This window comes from Danio rerio, chromosome 10 (genome assembly GCF_052040795.2).
Source record: "Danio rerio strain M-AB ecotype USA chromosome 10, GRCz13ab, whole genome shotgun sequence".
Taxonomy (NCBI): Eukaryota; Metazoa; Chordata; class Actinopteri; order Cypriniformes; family Danionidae; genus Danio; species Danio rerio.
This window is the reverse complement of record NC_141030.1, coordinates 9,594,517-9,619,929: the sequence shown is the minus strand read 5'-3', so window position 1 is coordinate 9,619,929 and position 25,413 is coordinate 9,594,517. Positions and strand designations below refer to the sequence as shown.

General features: G+C 33.5%; 1 protein-coding gene across 2 annotated transcripts; it reads left to right on the top strand.

Moving 5' to 3' along the window:
- The first annotated feature begins 8,398 nt into the window (after positions 1 to 8,398).
- On the top strand, positions 8,399 to 25,028 carry anxa3b (annexin A3b). 2 transcript variants are annotated; one of them, NM_001007302.2, is given in 14 exon segments: positions 8,399 to 8,489; positions 8,827 to 8,868; positions 9,167 to 9,214; positions 9,308 to 9,395; positions 9,547 to 9,641; positions 9,717 to 9,830; positions 12,847 to 12,937; positions 13,019 to 13,098; positions 13,211 to 13,267; positions 16,464 to 16,557; positions 16,689 to 16,784; positions 17,213 to 17,271; positions 21,409 to 21,531; positions 24,419 to 25,028. In NM_001007302.2, coding segments are annotated over 13 exon segments (1,023 nt in total). In that variant the 5' UTR covers positions 8,399 to 8,489; positions 8,827 to 8,853; the 3' UTR covers positions 24,482 to 25,028.
- Positions 25,029 to 25,413: the final 385 nt, after the last annotated feature.

Here is a 25,413-nt window from a genome sequence, read left to right as displayed (position 1 = left end):
TTCTTTTGTCCCCGTCTGTTTTGTTCATCTGTTCAAATATCTGATTAAAATGAACTCTTGTGTGTCTGGTGTTGTAAATAAACTGAAAAAGATAATAATAATCAGCAGCAGGATGACGATGAGGAGGAGAAGTAAAAGGAGAAGGATGAGAAGATGAAACAGGAAAAGAAAAAAGTGTAACCTGCCGCTGGGCCCCTAAATTACCACGGCCCTATGCACTCTGTCACCTTAAGACGCAGCTACACACACACACAAACATACACACACACAGGTGTATTGGTGTGGGGGATATTTTCTTGGCACACTTTGGGCTCATTAGTACCAATTGGGCATTGTGTCAACACCACAGCGTACCTGAGTATTGTTGCTGACCATGTCCATCCCTTTATGACCACAGTGTAGCCATCTTCTGATGGCTACTTCCAGCAGGGTAACGCACCATGTCATAAAGCACGAATCATCTCAGACTGAATTCTTGATAATGAGTTCACTGTACTCAAATGGCCTCCACAGTCACCATATCTCAATCTAATAGAGCACCTTTGGGATGTGGTGAAACGGGAGATTCACATCATGGATATGCAGCCGACAAATCCGCAGCAACTGCGTGATGCTATCATGTCAATATGGAGCAAAATCTCTAAGGAATATTTCCAGGACCTTGTTGGTGTACCTAATAAAGTGACCGGTGACTGTATATACACATACACACAACATAAACATATGTATATGTGTGTGCGTGCATGCATGTGTAAGATATACATTTATTAGTTATTTTTTCAAATTGATAAACTTTAAATGTATAAAACTAGACATAAACGAGACACGTTTTGCGAAAGTTAGCTTGCCAAACCAGGTTAGTGTGTGTTACAAAATGTTTTAACCCTTTTAGAAATATTAGCTGGTTTCATGTTTCAAAATTAAGCATATCAGTGCACCCTAGTTAGATAAAAATACTAATAAACATAATGTAGTTTTGCTAAAAAGAAATAATAATAATAAAGAAAAAGCATTCAGTATTTAAAATAATCCTGTTGACACATAAGCAACAATAAGTACACATAAAATCAACTTGTATACTACATTTTTACACTTTTATACATCCTATATTATACTGCTGGTTTCATGTGACTTGTTTGAATTGATGACATGTGCTGAAACAAACAAAATCACTTATTCAGGTGCAGGGGCGGACTGGCCATCTGGCAATTCTGGCAAATGCCAGAAGGGCTGGACCATTTTTTAAATGTGGGCCAGTAAATTTTTTTTGTCATATGTATTGTTTTTTAAATATAGGCAGCTTTTATCTCTTGCGAGATGTGAATATTATGATGATGATGGTGATAATAGTAAGAATAATAGTAAATGTTAAGGATTGGCTCAATCGGCAACAACCGGCTGGTTTCGAGATTGGCCGACCCAATCTGAGGTTACGCAGACGTAATCAAAATCTGCCAAGAATGTCAAACAAACAGTAAGTGCATCACAAGCTAATTGTCAGAGATAGACCATAAAAAGGGAAAGGCAGTCAAGTCAGATATTGCCAAATACATAAAAGTTACTAAACTAGTCTCGAAAGGGGGCAGTGCAGTGGCGTAGGTAGTGTAGTAGGTAGTGCTGTCACCTCACAGCAAGAAAGTTGCTGGTTTGAGCCTCATCTGAGTCAGTTGGTGTTTCTGTGTGGAGTTTGCATGTTCGTGTGGGTTTCCTTCTGGTTTCCTTCACAAGGCCAAACACATGCTATAGGTGAATTGGGTAGGCCAATTGGGAATTGGGTAACCCAGTACTGGGTGGCAGCTTTGAGGGCATCCACTGTAAAACATATGCTAGATAAGTTGGCGATTCCCAGATTAATAAAGGGACTAAGCCGAAAAGAAAATGAATGACATAATTGCATATAATGGGTTGTTTTTGTTCCAGTCACATACATTAAATGTTTAAATATCTCTTAAATAGGTACTGCTTACATAATTTTACCATCTGTACACCAATATAGGTAGTGAATGTGCGTGTCCTTGGGTGGGGCTGTGTCGGTGTGGTAATGTGGGCTGGTGTGGCTACAATGCCAGGGCTGATTTTTAGTCCCAGTCCGCTTCTGGCAGAAAATGTTGGCGGTTTTAAAACCTTAACTTTTCCAAACCTCGGTTTACCTTGGAGAAGATTATCGTCCCATGCCTAGAAGCCAGACTTGGTCCAGTTATGTACCGTAATTCACTGCGGCATGTTGGTCAAGTAATAAATGAATTGTGTGGGCCAAAGCTGGGCCAGAGAAATTTTGCTATATGGGTACTGACAAAAAAATTGATTTTGGCTTTACCTCCCACACTTAAAGAACTTATATAACCATATATGTTTTAATATAAGTTTTGATATAGGTTTTTAATATATGTGACATATATAAACTTGACTAGTTTCATATATTATTTGTACATAGAAAACAGCCAATTTTACATGTCACATATATTAAAAACCTATAGGTTCTTTCCGTGTGGGCTCTCACTTATTTGCCATTGTTAAATTCCATAACATGCCAATTACATGTGATACCAGTTTCAAGTGTTTGCACATACATGCATTTTTGCAATTTTGTATTGGTTCTTAGCTATTGCTTTGATAATAGAAAATATGAGCTATATGCATCATGTATGACAGTTGCCAAAGTGAGATATGAGCTATATAGGAGACACATATTGTATGTACATAAAGGGTTTATATGTGTATGCTGTATAAAGATGCTATACAAGAGTCCTACAGTATATGGCCTGAATATGCACATATTATATATGCACCTTAATTTTTCCTATATGTGGCATATATGAGCATATATACAGCAAATATATTATCATATGTGCATATATATACTGCAAATATAGGTTTCATTCATTCATACATTCATTCATTCTTTCATTCATTCATTCATTCATTCATTCATTTTCTTTTCGGCTTAGTCCCTTTATTCACCTGGGGTTGCCACAGCGGAATGAAATACCAACTTATCCAGTATATGTTTTACACAGCGGATGCCCTTCTAGCTATAACCCAACACTGGGAACATCCATACACACTCATTCACACACATACACTATGAACAATTAAACAATTAAAACATAAAAAGCCCTGAAATGTATACATTTGCAATCATTACAATACCTTTGATGATGATAGTAGTAGGCTAATAAAACTTGGCGTTGTGTCTTTAACAGAGGCTCAAACTCTTTAGAGTTAAACAGCTAAGAGAAGATTAAGGCTTGTGCTAATAAATGCTCAGAATATAGTGTCAGACATACTTTCATTCCAGTGTGTAGCCTAATTTCTTAATACCTCTGCTGAGAAACAACAGCATGCCGGTGGTGAGGTTTTGATGCTGGTTTGGTTAACACTGGTTGCTGGTTGTGTGTGGTTCTTGCAGCCCATGTGCTGTTCAGAGCAGTATGACCCGCAACAATCTCCAAAGATAAAGAACCAGCACATGACCACCAAACCATCAAAACAAAGGCTACTTTTTCTTTCAGCAGTGATATAGGCCTAATACAATTCAGTAAGATCACATATTTTTGTGCAAAAGCAGGCAGCTCTATGCTGTATCATTTTACCATATCAGTTACACCGAATGATAAACTAATAAAAAACTATTTCATCCATTTAATACCAATTCATATTTTGACTGAAGTTATATAATACTCTCTATTAGACAGTTTTCTTACATTTAAAGCTTGATATGTGCATGCAGAAATACCCTTTGTATTTTTTTTTCATCTCAGTTGAAAACTCCCTATCTCTCTGTAAAAGAATCTCCCGCGGTTTACCGCTGTATCAATCCACACTTCAGCCATTATTCGTCTTTCTGGATCATCCACTGCTTTCCCTCAACCCACACTTTGGAGATCATCAGACTAGAGAAACGAGGACTGGGGTTTTACACAGACTGCACTCAGCTGGGCCCTCATGAAATTGAAATATGAATGTATCTGCAGTGGTGTGGAGAGCAGGTGATTTAGCGAGGTTGTGAACCTCAACAGCTCTTGACGAATGAGAGCGGAATCACTGAAACTAGACTTTCATCAAGCTCTTTGGTGTCACGCTTTCTCTGTTTCTCAATCTCAGACATTTCCTCGAGAGAGTTCTTGGCTTTTGAAAAATAATTTTGCAAAGAAACGACCAGCAGAGGGAGACAGCAGACAGTCTATAAGGCTACAGAAGTTCATTTATGGTTTGAATCTTAAGTTTGTTTAGACATGTAGTAGTTGCATGGTTAAATCTTTCTTAAATTAGTATTAGCAGTTTATAAGAATCACATTTTCCAAAAGCTGTGAACATCTGAATACAATATAAAATTCGTCAACTTAGAATTATAAGGTTCTATCTGACATTTTTTTATTGACAAATTCTTCTTTAGTTATTAAATGACAACTTATTTACATTATGGGATGTTTTATTTTTAAGTTTATAAAAGTTTATTTAAAAAGCAAATGTTACACACATACTGCTTGCTATGGAATGCAAAAACTTTGATGCTCAATATCTCAAAATCATTCAGAACGCAGATAGAACCTTATAATTCCAAGGTGATGAACTTTACAGGCAACATACAGACAATGATCAACTAATACAATTTACTACATATGATATAAACATAAATTTACTGTTCTATTGATTTTTGGCATAAAAGGAAAATCAATAATTGTGACACATACAGTGTTTTATTGAATTTTGCCAAATATATCTGCACAACTTAAGATTTTTTTGGGTTATAGGGTCACAAAGAAGATCTACTTTCTTAGCATTTTGTTGAACCAGCATGTAAGATTAGACTATATTGAGATTAACTTTATTGCTTGGATACTTTTAAATGTAAAAGTTATAACTGTAAAAAGAAAATAGCTTAGATATTGCTAGATAATTAAAATGTAAATAATTGCAAGTAACAGCAAGTAACACATTGAGCAGAAAGACAAATAGTAGTTCGTTTAAAATACAGGGTTATCTTAAATTGGGGTTAGGTAACTATTTTAAGAACAAAATTTTACAGTGAAAAGATTTAAACATGGTTTAGAAGGGCTTTTTAACTTGATAACAAATAATAAATATTTGTTTCTAAACAAGACTCAGCACTTCGTTTAATACACAAAAAATCTATTGAAATATTGTACTTATGAAACAGGAATATTACACATAATAATTGTGTAAAATATCAGAAAAAGTGCTAGCAGCTCATATTCTTTTTTCCCTTGTTTTAATGTTCAAAATATATTGTTTCAGATTCAGAATACTAAAAATGTTAAAAAATAAAATAAAATAAAAAAACTTTTTTTTAAAAAGCAAGAAGGTCGCTGGTTCGAGCCTCAGCTGGTCAGAGCCTCAGCTCAACAGTCCAAAGACATGCGGTACAGGTGAATTGGGTAGACTAAATTGTCCATATGTATGAGTGTGAATAAGTGTGTATGGATGTTTCCCAGAGATGGGTTGCAGCTGGAAGGGCATCCGCTGCGTAAAACATACTGAACAAGTTGGCGGTTCATTCCACTGTGGCAACCCCAGATTAATAAAGGGAATAAGCCGAAAATAAAATAAAAAAAATGAATTAAAAAAACTGTTTTTTTTTTCAACATTAAGAGTTGTCATAGCAGAGATTTGCAAAGTGCAATTCAAAGACTTTAATAAATAGGAAAAAATCCCCCATGATACAAAATACAAACCCCTTCTGTTGAAATATGCAGTCTGCTATTTAACTTCTTTTTTTACAGTGTAGCTTATATGCATGCAGTTTTATATTTGATGTTTCAGATGATGGTTTTATGGCTGTGTTAACAGCTGGCATTGGCTGAAAAGGCAAAGTTAATAATACAATCTGTCATTATTTGCACAGGAAATTTTAAAAGGGTATTTCAGTTGATGCAAGGTCATAAAATAGAATGGATATGCAATATCTTGCTGATTTTGGAATCGATGTATAGCTCCCACGACTCATTAAGCTTGCAAATAAATCATCTGTGTGCAAAATATGGCTCACGTACATTTGTCTTAAACTGCAGTCAAAAATTAAAACTTGCTTTCCAGGGACAAAGGCTTTTTAAAGTTTTTTATATAGTTGCATTTATGGAGTGAGTGAGTGAGTGAGTGAGTGAGTGAGTGAGTGAGTGAGTGAGTGAGTGAGTGAGTGAGAGTGAGTGAGTGAGTGAGTGAGTGAGTGAGAGTGAGTGAGTGAGTGAGTGAGTGAGTGAGAGTGAGTGAGTGAGTGAGTGAGTGAGTGAGTGAGTGAGTGAGTGAGTGAGTGAGTGAGTGAGTGAGCGTGAGTGAGTGAGAGTGAGTGAGTGAGTGAGCGTGAGTGAGTGAGCGTGAGTGAGTGAGTGAGTGAGTGAGTGAGTGAGTGAGTGTGAATGAGTGAGTGAGAGTGAGTGAGTGAGCGAGTGAGTGAGTGAGTTAGTGATTGAGTGTGAGTGAGTGAGTGAGAGTGAGAGTAAGTGAGTGAGAGTGAGTGAGTGAGTGAGTGAGTGAGCATGAGTGAGTGAGTGAAAGTGAGTGAGTGAGTGAGTGAGAGTGAGTGAGTAAGTGAGTGAGTGAGTGAGCATGAGTGAGTGAGTGAAAGTGAGTGAGTGAGTGAGTGAGTGAGTGAGTGAGTGAGTGAGTGAGTGAGTGAGTGAGTGAGTGAGAGTGAGGGAGTGAGTGAGAGTGAGTGAGTGAGTGAGTGAGTGAGTGAGAGTGAGTGAGTGAGTGAGTGAGAGTGAGTGAGTGAGTGAGTGAGTGAGTGAGTGAGAGTGAGTGAGCGTGAGTGAGTTAATGAATGAGAGTAAGTGTATGCTTGTGCGTATGAGAGTGAGTGAATGAATGACTGAGTGAATTGATAAATGATTGTGTGAGTGAATGAATGAAATTATGATTATGCAAGTGAATAAATGAATGATTGTGTGAGTGAGTGAATGTTTGTGTGTGAGTGAGTGAATGAATCAATGAATGATTGTATGAGTGTATAAATGAACAATGGTGAGAGTAAGTGGATGATTGTTATCAAGTGAGTGAATCAATGAATGATCATAAGTAAATGAATTGATAAATGATAGTGTGAGTGAGGGAATGAATGAAGGAATGAATGATTGTGTGAGTGAATGAATGTGTGTGAATGAATGAGTGAATTATAGTGTGAGTGAATAAACAAATGTGTGATTGAATGAATTATTGTGTACGTGAGTGAATGAATGAATGTGTGAGTGAATGAATGATTGTGAAAGAGTGAATAAATGATTTTTGTATCTGATTTTTATATTTGTGTAAAGATTATTTCACTATTGGGCATCACGCTGGCGCAGTGGGTAGTATGATCGCCTCAAGGCAAGAAGGTCGCTGGTTCAAGCCTTGGCTGGGTCTGTTGGCATTTCTGTATGCAGTTTGCATTTTCTCCCTGTGTTCACGTGGGTTTCCTATGGGTTCTCCGGTTTCCCACACAACTCCAGAGACATGCGGTATATGTGAATTGGGTAAGCTAAATTGGCCGTAGGATAGGGCGTTACACACCGGATGCGCTGCTCAGCACCGCATATTTCTGCTGCGCCACAGAGAGCTATCTGAATAGTTTAATTTTAAATAGCATGCGAAAGTGCGTGTCATGTGTGCACCATGGTGCGGCGCTGAGCGACGCATCCGGTGTGTGACGCCCTATATCAGTGGTCACCAAACTTCAACAAAGCATTAAAATGCAACAACAAAGCATTAAAATGCCATAATGTAATATGGCAATATTTAGAACAATATTTTGTTTATGCTGAGCAATGCATACACACACACAAACACATGCACAGACAGAGAGAGTAAGAGAGAAAGAGAGAGAGTGATGTGCCAGCAAACACACACACACACACACACACACACACACACACACACACACACACACACACACACACACACACACACACACACACGACTGTAAATGAATCATTGCAAATATTCTGATTATTATTGTTTTTATTACTGTTTTATCCTAAAATGTTGATTGTTAAATGTACAGTTTATTCTGATTTATTTTTGTATTGATTTGTATGAATAATATGATATGTTGAATAATAATATAATATATTAAATATTAATGTGATATATTGAATAATATTATGTATTGTTAAAATTTTATTTAATAATTACATAAAAATATCACCTCCTTTTTTGTATTTTTTTTACTATTATTTACTGTGTGTACTATTTTTTTATTATATATGTGTTACTTTTTATGTAAACTTTATAACTGCTTTGGCAATACATTTGTAACATTTGTCATGCCAATAAAGCAATTATTGAATTGAATTGAATTAAGAGAGAGAGAGAGAGAGAGAGAGAGAGAGAGAGAGAGAGAGAGAGAGAGAGAGAGAGAGAGAGAGAGAGAGAGAGAGAAGGCCGAGCTTGCTTTATGATCTCATATCCTCTGGTGTGTGTTTGGGATGGGCGTAGTAGTCGGAGAGACTGAAAGCAGTGGTTAGTTGCGAGACAGATACGCTTCACCAAAGGTAATGTAGAACGCTTTGCGATGTTTGTTAAAAATCAACTTTTGTGCTAGTCGCGCAGTTGCCAACATATTCTAGGGTGATGTTTTTGTGTATTACAGAATGCGTTGTCAAAGTGTTGCTCTGGTAAAAGACGCAAGAATCACGCTGTTGACTCGAGAGTTGTGATGTTAGCGGTTTTTGTAGTAGTCTTCTTGTATCTCTCTGTACGATCTGTATCTGTACGATATGCCATTTATCGTAAAAGCTGTTTAAAAATAATAAAGAGATGGCAAAACCGTGTATTTATGATGAAGTATATGATAACAAATGTGATAACAATACAAATATCTGGTTACAGAACTAAAACCCGCCCACAATTACAGGAATGTCGTCTGTATGGGTCAGTAGAGTTGCTTTACCCCGTTTTTGCTTCAATTCTTTTACAATTATCCCTTGTGAAAATTAACCATGGTTTTACTGTGGTAAAAGAGTTGTAACCATATATATTGTACACATGGCTGATTGGTGGTTACTGTGGTTTGAGTTCAAATAGCTTTTCTTTCTTTCTGTATAGTAAAACCATGATTGACTTTCAGAAGTGAAGTGAGACTAAATTGAACTTGAGTCTTAGTTTTGAACTTCTGTACTTGTTCCTCTCAGGGATTATTAATAATTTTTACTTTCTATTTCACTTTCAGGATGATTTGGATCTTCTCCTGGAGTCCCCATCCTCTCTGACTGTAAATGTAAGATCGTTTTTATATTTTAGCAAGTTTTATAGAACCATGCTTCTTCATCAGCTATATAATTTTGATATAAATATCATCTGTTTGATAAAGTCAACAGCACGTGGCACAGTTAAAGAAAAAACAGGATTTAAGCCAGACGAGGATGCTGCTGAGTTAAGGAAAGCCATTGAAGGCATTGGTAATATACTATCCTAAGCATGGACTTTTAGTGAACTTGCATTACTCTGCATACACTTAAAGAAGATGTTGAAATCCCGTTGCTTTCTATTTGCTAACCTTATGTCACCATGAGGAACTGTGTGTAAATGTTTGCGTTTGTAATTCCTCAGGCACAACCGAAAAGACTCTTATTGACATTCTGTGTCAAAGAAGCAATGCCCAACGTCAGCTGATCTGTAAAGCGTATCAGGACAACACTGGCAGGGTAAATTGCCATTGCTGAGACACTGCGGAATCAGCTGTTGAATATTGTCTGATATTTGTCTGTTTCTCACCTTAGTCTCTTTGTGATGACTTGGAAGGTGACACACATGGAGATTTTGAAGATATTCTGGTGGCCCTGATCACTCCTCCTGCCAAGTTTGACTGCCTGGAGTTCAAACGGGCTATAAAAGTATACACTCCAATTTCTTTTTGACTGCTAATAACTAGTGTGTTCACACTTGGTTCTTGTTGGTACATTTGATTCAAATTAAACCAAAAATAACAGATTTAGTCCTGGTTCACCTGGAACACTTCCCCCACTCCAATTTAAGTAGTAATCGGCTTTAAAGAGGCTAAAAGTCGAGAGAAAACCGAGGTAAGACATGTTGATTATTTATAGTTTTTTTATTATTGTGTTTTAATCAAATTAACCATAACAATGGATTACATCAAGTACATGAATAAACAAGGAAAATTATATATAAATAAAAATAATAATAGTAAAATAAGATAATAAAAAATGGTACAGAGGTAAACTATCAAATTAAATAATATTTACAAAGTCCTTATAAAATTAAAATTTTTACACTTTTTTTGCTTTAAACATTTTGTAAAGTAGTAATTAAACAATTTAAATCACAAAGAAAATTCTGCAAATTAGGTAATGATGAAGAAACTTTTACAATTACATTTGTGAATATAATATTTATCCAATAAAATAAATAAACTGCCTATAAATTCTGTAATGTTTGTCATGAGAAAAGTAGCAAATTATATCACACATGGAAAAATCGATGTTAAACTTACATTTTGATGTAAAAAAACGGATAAATCAGACCACAACACTTTAAAATGTCGGCATTTGAGAAAAACATGATCAGTCAATTCGATAGTTGAGTTACAGAAGAAACAATTTGAAAAAGGATTGCCAAATTTAGATACAATCTCGTTTGTGGGATAGATATAACACTTTTAAATCTAGTTCTTTCGCTTTGTTGGAAACACAAAATTGCTAAGGTAAGAGCCAAGCTTTTTTCCAATTAATTTTATCTATTAGATAATTCCAAAGAAAATTATTTAACTGAAACACACTTCTTATATTTTTATTACAAAATTTAAGGTCGTAAATGCATTTGTCTTTAACTAAAAACTTTGGTTCTTTTTTAACAATCACTTCAAATGGAAAGTGGCATTTCATTAAATGAGCAAGGCCATTAGTTATGGCCTTAATCATAGTATGAAATTCTTTATGAATAACAGGGAAATTAAATCTAACCATAAAACCACCATACGAATAGAAGTTCTCTTGTGGATCACGTAAATCACAAAGATAATTAATGTATTTTTCATGCCAATTCTTATAAAAAAATCTATTTATTCTTCACTAAGATGCTTTCCATAGCTTCACATGGTGCGGGGAGAGAGTGTAAACGTAGCATCATTTCCATGCCAAAAGAGCCTGTTCATGAATGAGGTTGTTTTCAATCCCGTGGTTCTGGTGATGTGCAAAATTCAGATGTAGGGCAGGAAGTAAAAAAAAATGAATGTGAGACACAGAGAAATGTCCGTACTTTTGTGATTTATACAATACATTCAAATGAGATATAAATAGAAAATAACCACATATGTTGGGCATGATCCCTATAGCATGAAAAGGGTCAAATTTTCTACTAAACTAAAATATATTTGCCTTTCATTGAGGCAGTATATACTGTATAAGCTATTACATTACATGAAAAATACTCTATAGTAAATACTGTTATGAAGCATACTATAGATAATTACTTGAATTAAACTGTCATAGTAATTATATTGTCGCTGAGATACAACACAACTGTAGTAATAAACAAATTATTCAATAGGCTTCAGTTCTCTACTACGCCATAACTATACACCATCGCAATGCATTACAGTTTACACTACCGTTACAGTATTTATTACAGTTTATCAGTTTATTATGCTACAGTATTCTGTATCACTCATTAACATTATACACTTAGCCATGAATATTAACTGTCTAGTTTTATTTCATGGCTTGTATTTTTTTTAATCGTTCTGTCAATGAACTTACCATCAACAAATATTTTTCTTGATGTTCATGTTACACATGTTATTCTGCCAAAATGCCAGTAAAGACTTGGATTAATGCAAAACAAGACAGATTTTTCATAACAGTGATTACATGGCAGGGTACATAATTTATATTCTCCTGGATTTTGTATAAGCGTGTTGGTGTTTGTATCTGATTTTTATATAAAACACTAACATATAATACACATAGCTAGGTCTGTATATAATCTTTAAGGGTGCTGTCAAACGAATTATCACTTTCAAAAAAAGTTTGTACACATGAATATATTGAAAAGAAAATATATTATACATGCCGCCTTTTCTTCCATTTTTTAGCCAGTTCCTTTAACTTTCCCCCCTAAAGAGCAAAAACTTTTTAGAACACCATAAAAGATCTTCGGAATTTCTTATTTTGGCCAATTTACACAATCATGAACAGCATAATATATTTTGATATTTTGATGTTCTGATAGTGATTCCTATGTAGAAGAACCACTTTCTGCTCTCTATCTGGATTTCGCGTATCATTAATGACGACGTCATGTGAAAACATCCTATAGGGGGTTTGGTCTCACAATGGTTAGATAATAGAATGATTGTCACTAATTAAATAGCCTTGTCAAAACATCTGCACGTGCTTCTCTAAAATTTGTTCATAAAACATCATTTTGTAATTTGTAAGTATAAGAGTCAAAACATTGACATGAATTCCTGTCATTCACACAAATGCTGATCTGCTGCAAAAAGACACATTTCTGCTGCCTGTATCGAAGTGTTATGTGCCAGATTTTGGAAAAAATATATGAGTGAGCATTCTGTCCATTTTATGGTCACATCTTGAGACATTGTGTTCTGTTTTTGCTCCATTTCGATCTATTTGGTCCATGTTTTGGCATTGAAATATGAATTGAACTGCACCAGCGTTTAGAAACTAACCAAAAGCTATCTTTTCAGCAGTCTCTGTTTACTTGTTTGGTGCACACATTCGGATGGCAGCATCCACACAATCTGGTAACAACCAGAGAAATCGCACCAGAGCTTGTTTTAATGAAACCAAATGTGCCAAGTGTGAACACACCCTAAATGTCTTTAAGGAATTGAACCTGAAATGCTAACACTGTCGAGTTTGATTACAGGGTGCAGGTACAAAAGAGAGCTTGTTGATAGAGCTGCTGGCCTCCCGCTCCAACTATCAAATCAAGGCCATGCGTGATGCATATTTGGCTGGTTGGGTTTTTATTCTCTCTCATTTTTTTACATTAAAACAGCATTTTTACTTTTGATCTCATTCAAATGTCTATTTTCCAGAAACCGGAAGAAATCTAATTGATGATCTGAAATCTGAGGTGTCCGGGGACTTTGAAAAGACTTTGTTGAACCTGGCTGAGGTTTAGTCCAATGTTTTTTTTTTGTTTTTTTAGTCCTGCACTGTATTCAAATTCATTCAAATGTGTTATGCAGCTGGCTTGCTCACAATTTGGTTTTGTTTCTGTCTAAAAGGGCAAGAGGGATGAAAGTACTAATGTGGACGTGGCAAAAGCTAAAGCAGATGCCAAGGTAAAGTGTCATGATTTTTCAGCCATAGTCAGTTAAAATGTTGAATGGAAAATAACTTCTGCTAATCTATGCCTCTTTTTAAAAAAAGGAATTGTCTTGTATCATAATTTACTCTCCATCCTGTTCTTCAATACTGTATGACTTTATTTGCTTCTGTAAAATCTGAAAGAAGATGTTCGGAAGAAGTTTAGTACACTTTTAGATTCATTTTTACTTTTATGTTTTTCTACTGTTTTTTCCCATACAAAATATGGGAAGCGAAACTATCTGGTTACTTTCATTTTTTAAATTATGTTCCCTAGAAAAAGGGGAAGTCATCCAGTTTTCAATCTACACAAGGAAGGCAGTTATGACAGTCATAAATGAGAAAAAACAAAACTCAAGTGTGTATTTTCTGTGAGTGCTAAATTGTTTTAGCTGAGTCATGACATAAGTTAAATGTAGGGTATATTCATTTAATAAATTTTTATTTAATATATATATATATATATATATATATATATATATATATATATATATATATATATATATATATATATATATATATATATATATATATATATATCTCTCTCTCTCTATATATCTATATCTATATCTATATATATATATATATATATATATATATATATATATACAGTTGAAGTCAAAATTATTAAACCCCCTGTTTATTTTTTTCCTGATTTCTATTTAACGAAGGAAAGATTTTCTCAACACATTTCTAAACATAATAGTTTTAATAACTCATTTCTAATAACTGTTTTATTTTATCTTTGCCATGATGACAGAAAAATTTTTTTACTAGATTTTTATTTAGACTATTTATTTATTTAGATTTTTCAAGACACTTTTATACAGCTTAAAGTGACATTTAAAGCTTAACTAGGTTAATTAGGTTAACAAGGCAGGTTAGGGTAATTAGGCAAGTTATTGTTTTACGGTGGTTTGTTCTGTAGACTAATATATAGTCTTTATATATCGATGGTAGATCGAAAAATATATAGCTTAAAAGGGCTAATCATTTTGACCTTAAAATGGTTTAAATTATTAAAAAAATTAAAAACTGCTTTTATTCTAGCCAAAATAAAACGAAAGAAAAAATATTATAAGACATACTGTGAAAACTTCCTTGCTCTGTTAAACACCATTTAAGAAATATTTTTAAAAGAAAATAATAGGTAGGTAGAAAGGTTTAGATAGATAGATTGACAGACAGACAGACAGGTGCATTTTTTTTAAATATCAGCAAAGTCAAAATATGATATTGAATTTATACAACAGTTCAATAAGTATTTATTCACTTTTTAGGCACAATATTGTGTTTTTCATGAACCAAAACAGTTTCAAACTGCCAAAGCAAAACCTGCAGTTTTTTCCTTCATGAGTAAATTAGGTTTTTGCAAAGAGAGAAAAAAAATTGTTCTTCTGGTGAAGCAAATCTTTCTTCTTTGTTTCTGTTTAATGTTATCATAAAGCTTATATTTTCAGATTGGGGTCTTTAACTTCTCGCTTAACTCCTTGCTGCTCGGTGTCTTGCTCTCTTATTGGCTGTAGGTTATCGTTGAGGTGTTAAATCGCCAACAGGTTTAGATATTTAGTAGGTCAAATATTTCACAGGCATTGGCAAAACATAGATCATTCTCTCAGCTCTGGGGCCTCATGTACGAAGACTTGCGTGGAAATCATACTAAAACATTGCGTACGCACAAAGCTGTAAATGTGCGTACGCAGAAAAAAATTCAGATGTATGAAACACTGCGTACGCCGAATTTCACGCATATTCTTTTGTACATCCGAATGAACGTGAAACTGAGCGCAGCATGCTCGAGCACAAAACCCCTCCCTGCCTCCTCCCCCGTATGAATATGCTAATGACTCTACTTTGGCAAAACCCAACGAAAAAGCAATGACAAAAGCAAGCAAGAAGAGAAACTTTGAACAGAATGTGAATTGGAGGTGCTGCTTTCGGAGGTAGACATTAGAAAAGCGGTGTTATTAGCAAGTTTGTTCTCCGGAATTAACAACAAAAGAAAAAAATAGAGTGGGAGAGTTTAGCTGATGCGGTTAACACAGTTGGGTCTGAACATCGCACTGAGTGAATTAAAAAAGAAATAGTGTGATTTATAGGTGTAAAATGTTGCAGTACCGCTAACAGTCTCAGTGGCGGAGCTCGTAAGACGCATATCAACATGTTTTGACACGTTCGAGCATGAACTCGGTTCGAATCCAGCGTCTGATGAACTCTTTCTTCTTTTTTCCCCATATCTACATATCAGATTTTGCCCACTATTTATCACGAGAAAGACAAGTAGGAATCATCAATAAGTTTGTGCATCAATTTTATTTGCACATTTATTGAATGGAAATTTTTCTGATTCATGCATGCAAATTCATCTTCAGATAGTGTCTTTATAGCAATGTGCGTGCGGTAGATAGCTCAGATTACATTGGGAAAACAGGCGACCGCTGCAAATTGTGCTTTAATGTTTAGCTGGTCAACTGTATGGTATGGAAACCTTATATACCTGCTAGATGAACCCGTCTCATACAGCTGCCATTGCAAGGCTCAGACACTTTGTAGAGAGGAATTTAACACAACTGCCTCTAGGAGTCGCCAATGGAAATAAAACAGACACACACAAAAAATGTGCGTACGCCAGCCAGAAAGCTGCCGTGAAGCTGCGTACATTCCCACGTTCAGTTCATTGTTAGTAAATCCAAACGTGAGCGATTCTGAGCGTGAAACCTGGCGTACGCAAAGTTTTTGTGCGTACGCAGCGTTGATACATGAGGCCCCTGGCCTTTAATATTTCAAAATTTGTGACTGTTGCTTGCATGAACGAGCACTTATTTACCTCTGATTTCTGGCATTTTTCTCAGCGATTTTACAAACCCTGTCGGAAGTGAATATCAGAGCTAAAATCATGCAGTGTAAACTCTGCATTAGTTCCCAAATGAATCAGCCTTTTTGAATGAATCAGTTAAATGAATTATTAAATGAATCGCTCATTATTCAGGGACTTGTTGTAGCCTATTTGTTGTTTTAGTGTCATATTTATTTATCCATGACAGGCCTAAACCATCCTAGGCAAAATATTCTTTATCCTAATAAAAAAAAAGCGAAATTAAATATATTTTCTGTCAGTATCGCAGCTTTTTTTCTGCAATCTCAACACCTATTATTTTTTCTACTGTGCAGATCTTGTATGAGGCAGGAGAGAAAAAGTGGGGAACAGATGAGAGCAAGTTCATCGACATCCTCTGCCACAGAAGTGTTGCTCAGCTCAGACAAAGTATTTTATATTTTACAATAATTTTACACTTATGTGTGGCATAAAAACGTTTGAAAAGTTTGAAAATCCCTGGCATCATGCAGATTTACTTTAAACAGTGTGAAATGTGTTTTGCTGTTTTTCTCTTTCAGCTCTGGTGGAGTATAAGAGTCTGAGCGGAAGAACCCTTCAGGAAAGCATTGAACGAGAGATGTCTGGATGTCTGGAGGATATTCTGGTGGCTATAGGTGATGTTATCAAGCTTTTTAAGTTATGTTTCAGCTAGAAATGAAATCTCTGTCATCGATCATATGTTCAAGTTTTCTTCTGTGTAACTCATTTAGAATTTTGACATCTGATGGAATTTATTGACTTTCATAATGTTGTTTATTTTTTATCTTCTATGAAATACAATAAACTGGTATCCAATATTCTGCAAAATATCCATTTGTAATCAACAGAAGAAAGAAACTCAAACCGGTTTGGAACAAGTTTAGTATGAGTAAATGATGGCAGAGTTTTCATTTGTGGGTGAACTGTCTCTTTAAGAGACTATTGCTGCTCTTGATATTTTGTGGAAATGTATATTAGTTTTGAAATGTTTATTTAGATTTGTACATGTCATATAATTCTTGTATATATTTTTCATGCTTTTTTTTATTTGTTGTTGTTTTAGTGAAATGTGTGAAGAGTGTCCCAGCATACCTTGCAGAGCGTCTGCATAAAAGCATGAAGGTTAGATCTATTTTTCTGTCCTCGTTACTTCTTTAACACATTTCTCAAGAAATTCCCAATTAAAGGTATTATAGTTTAGCATTTTTAAATTAGTTTTAATTTTGATTCTGTTTTTAAATTTGTTCTACATTTCAGTTTAGTTATAGTCCTTAATGGTTTTGTTTAGGGTTATTGTTTTGTTCTTTGTTCACATCTGTTTAGTTTTTTATACATTTATTTTTAGTTTTAGATAATTTAGCACAGTTAAGTTCAGTGTTGACCAGAGCAAAGTTTAATGTTTGCAAGCTTGTTAGCCCTTGAGCAAGTTTATACAGACACTGAACCCAAAATCATATTACTTAAATGTGTAGACCATTTCAATGTGGTTGAGTCATTGGCCCATAAACATTTCTGCTTGTTAACAGCTATTTCATAACTGTAAAAAGAGGCAATTCAACTGTAACTTAATGTTAAAACAGACGTCATAACATTATTTATCAATATGGGGCTCTTTTTGGATTCTCGGGAGCTATAGAAATGAAAAATGTAAAGCAGGAAATATTGGGACCATTGTTTTGTTTACATCCCTCGAAATGCTCTGTAAACGTAAAAATGAGGAAGGATATAGGCAAACGTATAATTTATGAAAGATAATGTACTGTTAAACATGCATATTCTACAGATATTTTTGGCCAATGAAGAAAATATTTAGGGCTCTATTTTGACGTCCATGCGCAGAGCGCAAAATGCAGGGCGCAAACACTTTCAGGGCTTGTCAGAACGCATTTTTGCTAATTTACGGACGGGAAAACCTGCTTTGCGCCAAGGCGCATGGGCTAAAAGGGTTGAGTTTATTTTCTTAATGAGTTACAGGTGTGTTTTGAGAATAAACCAATTAGAGTCTCATCTCCCATTCCCTTTAAGACCCAGCTGCGTCGCGCCAAGAGCGCATTCACTATTTACAGGACGTAAAGCAAGTCTAAGTGGAAAAAATGAGCATTTCACAAGCAAACAGTTACCAGTTAACAGTTTTTTTTTAACAGAAAACTGTTAAACAGAGCATCTACTGCGTGAGAATGAGAGATAATGGATCACTTTCACTTTCGCTCTTGGATAGGGAAACCTTTACGCACAGACATCAATTAGCCTATAAATAATTAATTTCGTTTGTTAAGCGCAAAGATTTGTTTCAAAACCATTTCTAAATTCAGTTCTAATTTCTAGCAAACGAATAAATTAACAATAATGACCAAGTGTGGTCAAAATACTGAGTTATTTCCAAATACACCTGCCATGCCCCATCTGTTCTAAAACCTGACAGGTGGGCATATCTAAGCTTGTTTTTAATATAACAAATATAAATATGGATATATTAAATAATACTGCTAATATTAATAACATTATAAAAAAGCTTATTGATATGAATGAACTGAAAAAGCCTCCCGAGAGGAAGAAGACATAAAAGCAGTGGTTTTTCATATTTATGTAGGCTAGAAAATAATACGTTTTGTAATATTTTAATCATTTATATTTATATCCTATATCTATTCTTATTATATCCTATATATATCCTTAATATTAAAATTTTTTCATATGTAAAGATATTTGCCTGTATTGCTCTCTTGTGTGTATTAAGCAGTGTGTAAGCGAGGCGCAACTCTGCGCCGGAGTTTAGACCGGGTTAGTTTTGGTCTAATGAAAAATCTATTATAGTTTCTCAAAATAGCAACGCGCCAGCGGTCCGCCTCAGAAAGCCTTCCTTTTTAGACCAGAACGCCTATGAGAGCACATATGAGCGCTAATGTATTTGCTATTTAAACAGCGTAGCGCAGCGCCTCAAAACGACTCTTGCGCCAAGCTGAAACTACCAAAAGGCTACTGCGCCGCGTCTTGCGCCCCACTGTGCCGGGTGTATGATAGGGCCCTTAATGTGTAAATAGAAAATATTAGAGTTTACCTAATGAGTTTGTCTGTAATTTGGCACCATCTACAGGCATTCCCTAAATTCATCTACAGAATGAGAATGGGTTTAATGTTTGTGATTGCAAAATATTATTTTATTTCACTTAGTCTGTCAGTATGGGTGTATCAGATCATGGTCGATCCATGATTCGTTCGGATGACAACCCACGGTTCGGAACACACCTGACCCATGGATTAATAAGTTTTTTACTTGTAGATGAATACTAAATTTGTTACGATCGCTGAGAGATCACCTCTCGAGTCATTCAAATCACACGTATGAAAGCATGTAGGCTTTTCAGTAAAAATATTATGATGATAGAAGTAGTTTTGGTAGGTTATTCGGAATGTGGTGGATTTTATTAAAGGTGTTTTCTGTCATCACTTGTTTAGCCTGCAGGAATGCATTCAATGTAAGCTGCATGATTAATCATCAAAAGATCCGGTTCTCAACACCGACGCAACATATTATAAGTGATGGTGATTTGCATATGTTTATTAATCCTTCAAATTGTTGCATTCAAATATAAAAAAACGCAAAAATCAAGAAAGAGATTAAGTCCTTAGTCTTTTGAGTTAGTTATGAAGTTACAGTCAAATAACACAGAAGTACTGGGATTACAGCTTATAGTTTAAATAAAACCACTGATGTTTATGGTAAAGATTACAATCACCGCCACATGCATTTAACTTGACGCTTAAAAATGAAAGTTGTAGGCAGCAATTACATTATTTAACCAATAGGTGGTGACAACCAGCCATCAAAAATAAGCCATTGAATAATTCTTCCAGCAATAAAACATGGAAGTTTTATGAGCGTATAACTGAATCGTTTATTGAAAATGCGACTAAAAATAAGTTTGGGTTGTACAAACTATAATGGTAGATTTCTACATTTAGCTTATCAGTAGTAGTAACAGTGACTTTTTCAAGGTACTGAATATTTCACAATTTATTTTATTCAGCTGATTATTTCTTCATTTTATTTGTAATAAAATTACAGGCTCTAATGTATGTTTGTTAAAACCATAGGTGTCTTGAACTGCTATTTTTGTAATAAATGAAAAGCAAATGACATTGTCTCCTCCCCTTTTTGGCTGATTCGAAAAATGGTCCAATGCGTGAATAAAACACCATGATGTGATCCGAACCATAAGATTTGTAATCCGATACATAACTTTCTTTTAGTAACTGCTGTTAAATTTAAATTAATTGTTGTTTTTCATTAATCGTGAATTTATAAGTATTGCTGTTGACAAATTTGTAGTCATTAGGACATCTCTAATGTGAAGTACCGCACACATTATGATAAATCTATTAAAAAAAATATATATTTTTTTGACTTTTTCTTTTCTTAAAATGGATTGGAAAAATTTTTTTTTAAAATACTTTATGATATGTTGCCATATGGCAACAACGCCCAACAGTGGATCTACCTTAGAAATTTCAAATGTAAAACTTTCCTTATAATTAATAATTTTGTTGTTTTAAAATATTTAATTGGTTTTGCAGTATTATAAGCTTTACACAGAACTTACAAATAACACCTTATTAGTACTTTCCAACAGCTTTCATTAATTCTATTCTTTTTTGCTAAATATTATTGAAAACAATCATAATATTGTATTATCATGTACACAACACACAGTCGGTATAAATATTTCCTCCAGTAAATATTATAACAAATAAAAAACAAGTCGAATATATCCAGATAATTCAGAATAATGCATCTACTAGCTAACAATGTTTATATATTATACTATATACTATACTACCCATCTTATCTGAGCTAACTTACCTAAACTGTCTCCATCAAATGCATCATTCTCATGGTCACTAAAACCCATCTCATCCTCACTTTCATCTGCAGGAAGAGCCAGTTCTGTCCTTTTCTTCTTTCACTTACCATAGAACATGGTGGTGCTCGCTAATACACTGTTCCCTGTATTCTTATCTATTCAAAAGTATTATTGCCATTAAAACTAGATTTTATCCATATTGCATATTCTATAAACATATGACTAATCAACATTATATTACTAGCTTTCATGTTGTTATTGTTAAAAGTTCATATATAAAAAAGTTCATATATATATAATTGAAATAATTAAAACTGTATGAAACATGATTTAAAACGACTCTATACCAAAAAGAATAAGCAAACTCCTCTAATAGACTCATATGTCCTTCTTTCAGGGCACTGGTACCACTGAATCAACCTTAATCAGGATCATAGTAAGCCGATCAGAGCTCGACCTGCAGGACATCAAGGCAGAATACAAGAAGCTGTTTGGTTGCTCTTTGTACTCCACCATTGAGGTAAGAAGCAGTAAATGATCTCAAAAGTCTTTTCTTGGCTCTTCTTGCATTTCAGTTATGAGGATATCATCATATTTTGTGTATCATATTTGTGGGGAACTCTGCATTTACTTTAATCTCTGACTTCTAGGTGAAGTGAGGTTTGTCAGTATACAAAATCACTATGGAGGAGAGGGTTTATTGGTTATTATAATTGTATTTTATTTGACTGTTTATTTTATATAAATTTATATATATATATATATATATATATATATATATATATATATATATATATATATATATATATATATATATATATATATATATATATATATATATATATATATATATATATATACACATATATATATATATATACATATATATATATATATACACATACATATATACATATACATATATATATACATATATACATATACATATATATATATATACATATATATATATATATATATATATATATATATATATATATATATATATATATATATATATATAATATACATATATATATATATATATATATATATATATATATATATATATATATATATATATATAATATACATATATATATATATATATATATATGTATATATATATATATATATATATATATACATATACATATATATATACATATATATATATATATATATATGTATATGTATATATATATATATATATATATATATATATATATATATATATATATATATATATATATATATATATATATATATATATATATACATACACACACACACACACACACACGTGTGTGTGTGTGTGTGTGTGTGTATAGCCTATTCTGCGCTCAAGCGGAATCTCGCACTGAGAGTGTGTTGGGGAAAAGAAAACATTTTAATAATCTGTTAATAAAATAGTGCAGCATTATTCTCAGTCAGTGGCTGAAAATATGAAGATTGCTGATGCTGTAGACATTTCCTTTCGTCAAGTAGCCAGTTGATTGCAGCTCTTTCACGGAGGCTGCATGAGAGAAAGCGCAACTCGTTTTTTTATTTTATTTTACAATCACGTAACTTTGGTGTTATTGTGTGTACATATATTTCCATGGTTATATAGACAAGGTTCTAGTATTGCATAAGTGTGGGCATTATTTTACCATGGTAAAGTGGAGCATTTCTTGGCAAGTTAATGATTTATTGTTTAGTAATTAAATTTCATAGTTATGAAATACATTTAAATAATATTTTAACACTAAATTCTAATTTAGTTAGAATGTTTAAGTGTATATATAACCCATACAGGATTATTTTATTGAGCTATTCTAACTCAATACACACACAATAGATGATTTTTGACTTGAATTTTTGACCCCTTTTCATAGCCTTTTTTTGTTTAAATTAGAGATATGAAAACGCCCTACTGACACAGGGGATTTCATGACCCTTTAAAATGCGTCAACTATCCAGTCTTGGGGAGAAGCGAAAAAGAAGGAATTAAATATGAAACTGCTTAGCAAGTTTGTTGTTTTCAACCCCATGTAAGTGGATCCTATCAATAGTATGACTTCTGTAGATGTAAAGTAAACTCTTTTAAATGCAGCCGTGGCTGATGCTTCCCAAAGAGCTTCATAAATTGAATTTGTTAGTTCAGCTGACTGATGAAAACATCCAGAAGCCAAATTCTAATTTCATTCCAGTATGACGTCAAATAGCAAAGCTCATGTGAGTTTAATATTGAACTACAGCTTGATTTTTCAGTTTGCTTGACTCTCTTTAACCCCATCAAACACCTCATACTGAGTCCTGACGTTCCCATTGAAACCGCAAATCTCCTGCATTAACGCATCAGCAAGTTTCTGTCTTTGTTTCCTTTCTGCTTTTTATTTGAGTTTCCCAATGAAGTTGTTTTTGACCTCTAGCTGCACTATCTTTGTTTCCTTTTTGTTGTTTATTTTACTTCCCCAATGAAGTTGCCTTTACAATGTGTCCATTAGTTAATGTATTTACTAACATTAATGTGTTTACTAACATGAACTAATAATGAACAATACTTGTTCCTGTATTAATCACTGATCAACATATGCTAATGCGTTATTAAAATCAACATTCATGCTTGTGAGTTAACAAAAACTAACAATGAACTCGTTTATTTACATTACATTAACAAAGATGAATAAATACTGTAATATATTGTTTTTTATGGTAGTAAATTTATAAACTAATGGACCATTATTGTAAAGTATCACCTATATGTTTTTTCAGTTAATAAATAGGTTAAATAACACACAGGTTTAAATATTTAGCAAGTGCATTATGAGGATTGTATTGATGATACAGTGTAAAAAATGTTTTAAAAGGTCACAAAAGCTTGATTTTTTTTTTTTCATGAAAAATATGGATTTTTTTTTTGGTATAATTTAAAAATCAGTTTAACAGAGCTGTTTTTTTTTTTTTTTTGTATTTTTAATATATTTAAAATGAAATGTATTTCTGTGATGCAAAACCAAGTTTTCAGTGCTATTAGTGCAGGATTCTATTCTTCAAAGAATCCTAAATAAATCTATAACAATATAAGATACAACATGATATTTTTAATTACTTACTCAGCATAGATAATAATTTATAATTCAACACTAAATGCTCTTTTAAATAATGAGTCTTGTGACACCGAAGACTGGAGTTATAATGCTAAAATTCAGCTTTAAATCACAGAAACAAAATCACAATTAAAATAAACATTCAGCTTTGAATCACAAAAAAAAAGAAAACAGTCCTTTTGAAATTGTTCATTTGTTTATATTTATGACTTGTTTTTGTTGAGTTTGATACTCTCTTTTAGCAAAAATAACATTTAATTATTTTAAACTCACTATTAATATAATAAATGATGTATTTTATATCTTTATTTGTAGTCTGAAACATCTGGAGATTTCCGTAAAGCCCTGCTGAAGATCTGTGGTGAAGATGGCAAATGAAAATATTCAAGAAAACTCAAGACATCACCGCTGAAGTGCTCTAATGTGAACGAATGTCCAAATGTAACCTGTACTAAATGCTAAACCAATCATAAGAGCTTTATGGCGTATATTTCGTCAACTAACATGATAAACAGAAAGCGAGTTTTCTTGGCTTTAGATTATTTTTAATATAATGCAGTTTACATTTTAGTATCGAACAAATCCAAATGCAGATCATGACTGAAGAATAAATCATTCCTCTGTTGTTTTATTAATTTTTTTAACCAATCAAGAGCTTTATGACGTATATCTCTTCAACTAACTTAATTAATATAAAACGAGTTTTCTTTGTTTTAGAATTTAAAAAAAAAATATATATATATAACACAGATTACATTTTAGTATCGAACAAATCAAAGTGTAGATTCTCACTGAATGACTGAAGATTAAAACATTTCACTGTTTTGTTCTTGGCAGTTTTGTGTTGCTGTGTTCTTCCACCAGCAGGTGGCAGTAAGGCATCTTTATAAACTGTGGAGAAGAATAAAGAAACCGCTTGAAAATCCTCCGTTTATGTGTTTGAATAAAATGTTAACATTTCTTTGGTTCCATTTTTAATGCATTTTATTTTAGAATCACTCTCCGTTGCTTCACAATTTGTAGTTTTGTATCCACCCTCATATTCACCATTCCTAAATTCCCCCAAAAAAGGTATAGAGAAATTCTTCTATGGCTCTGTAAATTGTATGATAGCCAACACTACAGTATGCCTGCATGATGCTTCTCCAGGCCCCCTCACACAATTTTGCTCTTTACTGTATTCTAAAAAACAAACAGTTGCAGTCAGAGTTATTGGCCCCCTTTTGTTTTTTTTTTCTTTTTTAATTATTTCACAAACGATGTTTAACAGCAAGGAAATATTCACAGTATGTCTGGTAATATGTTTTTCT